This window comes from Siphateles boraxobius, unplaced genomic scaffold (assembly GCF_051911475.1).
Source record: "Siphateles boraxobius isolate OS27281-9 unplaced genomic scaffold, OSU_SipBor_1 120, whole genome shotgun sequence".
Classification (NCBI taxonomy): domain Eukaryota; kingdom Metazoa; phylum Chordata; class Actinopteri; order Cypriniformes; family Leuciscidae; genus Siphateles; species Siphateles boraxobius.
Window position 1 is genome coordinate 1,285,664 of NW_027508723.1, and position 9,337 is coordinate 1,295,000.

A 9,337-nucleotide genomic window follows, 5' to 3' on the forward strand; every position below is an offset into this window, starting at 1 on the left:
AAACATTTCACAAGAATATATGACAGTGAGATAAAAAATAAAATAAAAAACCTGCAAAATCCGAACCGGCAAATAAAAAATGTTAATAATCTAAATAAATTCTTCTAAAAATGTGTTGGAACCAATATATTTTAGAGAATTCGGATATTAGAATAGAAATGCGTGTAGTTTAGGCAGCAACATCATTTTGAAACATCACTAATCATGATTCATCCTAAACAGTAATTTAATAGCTCAGAATAAAAATTACAAATCTAAAAGTGAAGATTATACTATAATGTTGGAGACAAATATCAGAAAAAGAATGTTTAGAACATCAAGACACATTTTTTATTCATTTATTAACGGTAGCTGACAACAATTTTAGGTTTAGGCAAAATTGACTGAGTGGCACGGATTAATGACTAAATTAACAATATTACATGGTCAACAATAACGCAAAGAAACAATATTCATCATAGGACAACAGCTGAACAGGGCAAGCTATGATTATTCATATTCATACACTCATGTGGAGAACTCCTTTAGAGCCCAGGATTTAGTGGCGATCTCCTGGCGTAGCCGTGAGTATTCCTCAGCGAGAGCCTCGAAGTCTCTGCCGTAGATCTGGAAGGACGCCAGCTTCGACTCCACCGCCTGTTTGTCCATCTCTGAGGTGTTCAGCTCCGCCTTCAGCTTCTCCCTGAAAACAATCACACACACACACATCGCTGAAGCCTCACACTCTGACACTGTATATACAGCTGCTATGCATTCATTACGTCAAGTCACCTTCATTTATACAGCGCTTTTAACAATATAGATTGTTTGTTTTTACAGTGATAACAGGAGATTACAGTAACAGAGATTGTTTGGCTTTACAGCGGCTCTAGAATAAAGTTATTGTCCAGATAAAGTTAGATTTATAATCACGGGTAGAGAATTTTTGTCCGAAACAGCGATTTTAAGTTTTGGGCCGGACCAAATCAGACATGCGCTTCTCCAACGGCACGTTTTGACTAGGAATGCACCGATATCTAAATTTTAACCAATACCGATAACCGATAGTTTTTACCGATATTTTGTAATTTTACGTAGCCGATATGACAGATTTGTGCTGCACTGAACTGTATTTTCCTTTTTTGAAGTGATTTCAATCATATTTCAAGCAATTCATAATCATGATGTTGAACAGTGCACATCTGAAGTGTCTCAGCTGAAGGAAATAATACATTATTTATCGGCTTTAATATATCAGACACATTTTCTTATCAGGCCGATAACGATAACATTAAAAAAATGAACATATATCGGCCGATACCGATATGGTGGCCGATATTTCGTGCATCTCTAGTTTTGACGGTTCAGTGTCTATTTTATGCACACACACACAAGCTACAACAGTTAAACGTCTCAAGTGTGTGACACAAAGCTCTGGATTGACAATATTAATTTCTCTAATTTAATCGGTAATGATATGGTTTCTTAAATCTAAAATCTAGTCTGCGCTGTTGATGCGTGAACAAAACATTTCTAGCACGACTGCCATACAATAATTGCAAAAAGCTCTTTCATTCATTTTTAAAGTCCCGCTGTAGTCAATCATTTTATCCCTTAAAACTCAACAAAATGACATATTTTAAAAAAAAATCTTGAAAAAAAATCTTCATGCCTTAAAAAATTTCTTGAATGTAACTCGACACCCTTGCCTCATTTAGTATGCGCGGTTCTATGCATATGCAAATGAGCCCCGCCTCCACTCACTCAGAGATCCACTCGTTGACGATCACACGTTGATCTGATTGGTTACAAGGTAGTTTGTGACGTCAGAAACACCAGCGATTTCAAAGCGTGTTTTTGAGACTGTCTTTGGTTCACTGCAGTTTTAAGGAGAAAATACTCAGCAATGCTGTCGACTTGTGAATTTACACATGATTTGTCTTAAAGCATATTAAAAACACCACATAGACACATAAACAACATTAAAAGCTTGATTTTCAACACAGGGGAACTTTAAAAAAGGTAAATGGTGTTTCTTTCAACCATAAAATAAATCAAACAGCGACTCCCGTGAAAACCCAACTCACGTTATTTTCTTGTGAGCTGCTATCTTGTCTCTTGTGTAGGTGTCCAGTTGAACTTCAAGCATCTCGGCCCTGCAGGAACAAACTTGTTGTTGTGAACATGAAGATGCCCTCAAAACTACATTTCAGAGCACAAGCCAAAGCTGCAATGACTATCGCACCTTATCTTCTGCAAACCAATCTCACATTTGGCCTCGAAGTACTCGATCTTCTTCCTATCTAGATCTTTCTGAGCCTTTAGCCTGAGATCCAGGACAAGACACTGAAGGACCTTCATACACTTCACCAGCTCCTGTCAAAGCAAACACTGTTAATGTTAGGGATGCAAAAAATATCGGCCACCATATCGGTATCGGCCGATACATGTTCACTTTTAATGTTATCGTTATCGGCTTGATAAGAAAATTTGGCTGATATATTAAAGCTGATAAATAATGGATTAAATCCCTCAGCTGAGACACTTCAGATGCGCACTGTTCAACATAATGGTTTTAAACGGCTTGAAATATGATTGAAATCATTTCAAAAAAGGAAAATACCGTAAAGTGCGACATGTACAGCGCAAGTCTGTAAAATTATATAAAATTATAATGAGAACATTATAATTGTGTGTTTGGGACATGGGTTTTAATGGTGAGACTCTTGTTTTTGTAACCAGGCTCTCAAAAATTATATAAAAATTTGGATTTAGATTTATCAGACAATATATCGGTTATCTGCGTTTAAATGTACAGAATTATCGGTTATCGATATCTGCCAAAATTTTGATATCAGTGCATCCCTAGTTAATGTAACCAAAATAACCTGTCATAAACTCAATCTAATGACGTCAGATATCATTTCATGAGCATCTACCATCATAAAACACTATGAGATTAAATATGAAATCCTCATTTTAAGCCAAAATCAACCTCAAAAACTCATTGCTTTGTTTCTATGTGCAACTAAGAGTAGTTTGTTTGTTTTTTAACACCATGCCATGGCGAAAACATTTACAACAATATCTATTTTTGCTAAAAACTCAAACTATATTAGGTTTAACCTAATTCAAAATTTCTTATGAGTAGTAAAATAGTGCTGAAGTGTGATGTGAGAACATTTCTAACATCTGAAAATGAAGAGTTTGTAGGGATGCACAAATTTGAAAATTTTGGCCAATGACCGATAATTCTTTATATTTGAAAGCCGATAACCGATATATTGGCTGATAAATCCAAATCCAAATTTATATACAAGTTTTGAGAGCCTGATTACAAAAACAAAATTATCACCATTAAAATCACACAGTCTCAATCACACAATAATATGTTCTCATTATCATTTTATGTAGCCGATATGACAGACTTGCTCTGAACTGTATATTCCATTTTGAAAATCATATTTCAAGCAATTCAAAACCATCATGTTGAACAGTGCACATCTGAAGTATCTCAGCTTTCTGTTTCTTTATTCTATTGACACAAACAACATTACTAACAAAAATCAAACGAGTTTGACAGGTTTTCTGGCAGCGATCCAGATGTTGATACAACATGATAGTGGAGAGATGAACATTGTTTCTTAAGACTCACAGACAGGTATGCGTGAGTTTGTCTCTGCAGTGACGTGGCGTTCTCTCTGTTTCTCTCAGTGAGGCTCTTTGCTTTCTTTTGTTCACCGTCCAGCAGTTCAGGAAGTTTAGAAAGCTTCACACTCCTGAGACCCTCGCTTTCATTCTCTGAAAGAAGAAGTAATACATTTAACTTGTGAACAGGCTTTGACTTTTTTAAATAGGGATGCACAGATATGAAAATTTTGTCCGATACGATAACCGATAATTTTTTATATTTGAAAGCCGATAACCGATATATTGGCTGATAAATCTAAATCCAAATTTTTATATAATTTTTGAGAGCCGGATTGCAAAAACCAAAGTCTTACAAGTAAAATCCATGTCCCAATCACACAATTATAATGTTCTCATGATAGTTTTATGTAGGCGATATGACAGATTTGCGCTGCACATGTTGCATTGAACAATATTTTCCCTTTTTTAAGTGATTTCAATCATATTTCAAGTTATTCAAAACCATCATGTTGAACAGTGCGCATCTGAAGTGTCTCAGCTGAAGGAGATAATACATTATTTATCGGCTTTAATACATCGGACAAATCTTCTTATCGGGCCGATAACATTAAAAATGATACTGATATATCGTGCATCCCTAATCTCATCATTAAAAAAATGAAATACGGTTCATCATTGAACTATAAAGAAGAGTTTACCCCACTGGGGCTGATAGTACGTCAGGATAGTGACGGCCTTCCTCTTTAGATGTTGCAGGAGTTCTGATGGTAACCTCTGCTTCATTTGCGCAATGTCCTAAAGGTAGAAATATGATGTAAAAGCTTTAAAGGTACACAGTGTGACTTTTTGTGCTGCTAGCGGTTAAACAATAAAACTGCATGCATTTTGCGCAAACACATTCTTTTGTTTGTGCTTCGGCTCTGCGTGACTGTGCGAATGAATATGGTTTTCATACTGTAAGACTGGAAAAACTGGAAGCTATATAGTTTAATGTGAATAATTATCATACAGTATCACAGATGTTTGATATCATTTGAAATGTCTCAGTGCGACAGGGACAAAGATCTCATTCTCAAAGAAGTAAACCAAAAGGTAAACGGGTATTTAAGAGTTTAGAAATAATTCACACACACATAGGAGGGTGTGTCTTCCAGGCAAATGGCCTCCAGCTCTAAGAAGGTGTAAACTCAATTCAAATTCCCATTGTTAGCAAATGGTTCCATGTAAATCAACTTCTGCTCCCAGTAAGTCTGGGACGGTGATTAATGTGAATTCCCACTGTGAACTCATGTTTACATTTGAAATGAGGTTTCTGGCCTGATCTGTATATATAAAGAAATGAAACTAGAGGCTGAGGCGTTTTCTGTAACTCAGATTAGCCCGTGATGTGAAGTGTATGCAAAACACTTTGCATCATGTAGTTTTCTATAATGTCAAGGTATTGCATCTTCTCTCTTTTTTCCAGAGCATTTTATGTTTGTATCTATTATCTTTGAACTGATTATGCAAGTGGCGTGATACATTTACCCGACATTATAAAGTGTAAACATTTGATTTTATTCTTATCGACTTTGACATTATTTTCAGTAAAGAGTTCAAAAGAATAGTCAAACATTCGCACACACTTAATGATGTAGAGATATCATTAAAACCTTTTTCATTTATGGAGTCAGATGAAATAACGAGTTAATACATATGAGAAAATGTATTTCATTTCTAGCACACAAAAAAACAAAACAAAAACATTTTTGCTAATTGAAATAAAATGCATTATAAATTAATCTAAATTAATAAATATATAAATAATAAATTTAAAACTTATTCATGCCAAAGCAACATTTCAAATTCAAATTTAGTTTAATTTGAAGCACTAAAATTACTAACTGGAATTTGAAAAAACTAAAATGTTAATGTTACTAATGTAAATCAGATGTTGTATTTATTAACATTAGTTAATCCACTGTGAACTAACATAACAATTTTATTAACTAACATTAACAACGTTTAATAAATGCTGTAAGAATATATGTTAGTTAAGGTTAGTTAATACATTAAATACTGTTAACAAATGAAAACACTAAAGTGTTACCAATAAAAATAAATTAAACCTAAGTAGTAATTAAAAAAACGGATAAAAAATACAAAAAACCTAATAAAATTCACTAAGTACGAGTATAAAAATAAAAGCTAGTTAAAATTGTAAATAAAAAATATAATAGTACATAAATAATAACAATAAAACAGCATTTAATTGTGCCAATCACAAAACACCTTACAATAAGGTCTCATTTGTTAACAGTATTTAATGCATTAGTTTAACATGAACTAACAATGAGCAATACATATTTTTAACACATTTATAATTACTTGTTAAATAAACTTAATTATAACATTTTTTAGCAACAGAAATTAACCATCACTGAACTTACTTAAGCTGGACTACGACAGTGTTTTCTTCTAGATCTGATGTACAGCAGAAACAAACTGTGTTGCATTATTTCCCTGTTATCTCTGTAAAGCTGCTTTGAAACACTCAGTGTTGTAAAAAGCGCTATATAAGTAAAGGTGACTTGACATTGATTGTTCACGACTTCGGTTTTTAAAAATTAGTTTAGCAAATGTTAAAAATGCCATTGACCAAGATTAATAAAAGCTGTAGAAAGATTGTTCATTATTAGTTCATGTTAATTACTATAGCTAACTAATGTAACCTTATTGTAAAGTGTTAGAAACCTGCCAGTTCCTGATGATTTGGTGAATGAAAGACACACACACACACTCACACACACACACACACACTGATGTTGAAGTACCTGTTCGGGAGGCATCTGTCTCTTTACTCTTTCTGCCGTCAATCCCAGAATGCCGCTGTGATGTTCACTGATGTCCACCAGATTCACACACTGACTCACCATCAAACACTGCTCCAGTGTGCTGAGGAACTGCGCACACACAAACACACACACACACACACAAACATTACTAAACTGAGTTATAATGCTTTTTACTGCGTTCCTTCCCCTTTAATGTGTAATACATCCGTGTGTGTGTGTGTGTCAGTGATGCGCTGGTCAATGTATAAACAACCCGCACCCGACCGACGTTTTTAATTAATCGCCCGCAACTCGGACCGCAAAAAAAAAAGAAAATATTGCACCCGACCCGCATTTTTTTTTAAGTAGTCAGTGTTGTGCAAGTTACTTCCAAACTGTAATACATTATACATTACTTGTTACTGTTATTTAAAAGTAATTCATTACCTTACAATATTACTGTCTCAGAATTGCAATGCGTTACATTACTCCTGTATTACTTTTGAGTTACTTTCACCAAAATAGATATACAGTAGTAGAACTTAACATTCTAAGGCTGTAACAATATGCGATATGAAACCGAAATCGCGACACTCAGATCCACAAATCTGCAGAATCGCGACACACCCCTTCCAACTCCCAGCGTTATCCATACCGTCCAGATCCAATGCTACCACATCTTTAAAGTACTGTTAGTATTATTTGAATTTTGAAGTTAACATTATAAAATACGTAGACCTACACCACAAAACTAGTTGAGGATAAATGATTTAAAATTGGGGAATTCCAGCGTTATGGACGTGACATTTGCAGTCAAAACTTGAAATATAAATTCTCAGAAAATGCATTAATTTATTAATATAAAATAGCATAATAAATATTAATAGCATACCAATATATTGAAACGTTTATCCATAGGCTACCCCTTAAAGGAGTCCAGACATTAGAAAAATATCAGTCTACACATGCGTTTTATATTCAATATGAGGGAAATACACACGCATTCATGCGTGACAAAACAAATATTTAACTTTTAGGAGGCAAAATATTTTTTTGTAATTCTGTGTATTACACTGCGCAAATCAAAAGTAATATACCCACCGGATGAAGAAGGATTGGCTCTCCACAGAACATAAAATATTCATTTTATTTTATTTTTCGTGTTCGCATTTATGAGGAAAAAACAACGTACGCGACCGCTCTGAAGCGGCACTAAAAGACTGTTTTAAACTTTCACAGAGACCTCAAACAGAAGACACAAAGCCTTTCTTTAAAGTGAATTTCAATTTGTACTAATTGTATCTTAATTTTCTAATCTTAAATTTCATCAACCAATTGCCTGGATTTAATAAATAAGTAAATATAGCAGACAATAGATCACGACACGGAGGCGCCTGCGTGAGCGCGTCTCATAAATTAACCGAAACTCGGCGTATAAGGTAGCCTACTTCACAGACCTGAAAAATATATTTCAATCTATATTGAAATGTCTACTTGTAAACAGAACAATTCAAAACGAAAGAAAACGGACTGCTCTCTGCTTAGCCTATCTGTATGAAATGTGCATTTCTCTCTGGCGCATTCACTAATATTGCGAAGATCGCGAGGCAGCAACATCAACTTCATCTTTATTAATAAACAATTAAAATGTCTCCTTGCTATATTTGACATATTCATAATCATTCATTGCTTTTGCCGGTTCTTTGTGACAGCTTTTAGGTGCTTTATCGGCAGCGCCGCCGCCACCCTTAAATCATGTTAGGTGAACGCGTCACCACCGCATCAAAAACATGATTGCGCGATGAAAACATGGAAGATACCACATAAACATAGCCTAACTGTTTAGAAAGAAAGCACAGAACAAATAGAGTAGCCTAATGCGCATACGTCCATCTCGCGAATGTACGGTCGTCTTCATGTCATCTTCACCCATTAGCCTCTTTTCCACTGGCCAGCGCGAGAACAGAGGCCTGAATAAATCGCTATACAAATATATCAGACGCTGCCATTTAGTCTTTATTTACAAACTTGGACACCACACGCTGTAAAAATGTAGATATTAAATTTAAAGCTACGAACTCCTCAGTCCTCCAAAGATCCCGAAAAAAAGTCCGTTGTTGCTTCATTGACTACTTTGCTCAGAGAACCTGTCAATCACAGCTGTCAATCATGTACGTCACAGCGCCGTTTTTATAGCATCAAATAACTAACTAAAAACAAACTTATTTTAAAAACAAACACTTGAAATTACAACAGCGTGATGAAAACTACAGTAAATGACAGAAACTATCTTTGGAAAAAAGATATGTGAAGTGTATTTTAATTGTTTAGTTGGTCTCACGTCCCATTGAATAACATGGGGAGGCGGGGTTTATGAGCTATACTAGGACCGGCCACCGGGGGGCGATGACGCTTCGGCTTCACTTTTCAGGGCTTGTGCGGCAAGCACAAGTGTAGGCCTATGTATTTCATAGAAAATTGTGTCTAGTACTAGGCTATATAAATTGCAACGGTTTAATTGGAATCTTTATTTCAAACGACCCGACCGACCGCGACCATAATTTCATTAAAAATATTTTTGGATGACTCTTAACCGCGGGTAACCGCTCATTTTGGAACAACCCGCGCATCACTGGTGTGTATACACTGGCGTTTTGGATCGGTAAGATTTTATGTTTTTAAAAGAAGTCTCTTCTGCTCACCAAGGCTGCATTAATTTGATTAAAAATACAGTAAAAATCGTGAAATATTATTGTAATGTAAATCAGCTGTTTTCTATGTGAATATATAATAAAGTGTAATTTATTCCTGTGATCAAAGCTGAATTTTCAGCATCATTACTCCAGTCTTCAGTGTCACATGATCCTTCAGAAATCACTATAATATGATGATTT

At 35.0% G+C, this 9,337-nt stretch overlaps 1 protein-coding gene across 4 annotated transcripts in view; it reads right to left on the minus strand.

Moving 5' to 3' along the window:
* Positions 1-307: 307 nt before the first annotated feature.
* haus4 (HAUS augmin-like complex, subunit 4) overlaps positions 308-9,337 on the minus strand; it is a 13,712-nt gene continuing 4,682 nt past the window's right edge. For all 4 annotated transcript variants that reach the window (XM_077222766.1, XM_077222774.1, XM_077222757.1 and 1 more), the window contains 6 exons: positions 6,444-6,572; positions 4,329-4,425; positions 3,635-3,780; positions 2,225-2,355; positions 2,067-2,135; positions 308-682 (listed from right to left, as the gene is read on the minus strand). In XM_077222766.1, coding sequence (XP_077078881.1) covers positions 508-682; positions 2,067-2,135; positions 2,225-2,355; positions 3,635-3,780; positions 4,329-4,425; positions 6,444-6,572 — 747 coding nt within the window. In that variant the 3' untranslated portion in view covers positions 308-507. The remainder of the gene's footprint in view (positions 683-2,066; positions 2,136-2,224; positions 2,356-3,634; positions 3,781-4,328; positions 4,426-6,443; positions 6,573-9,337) is intronic.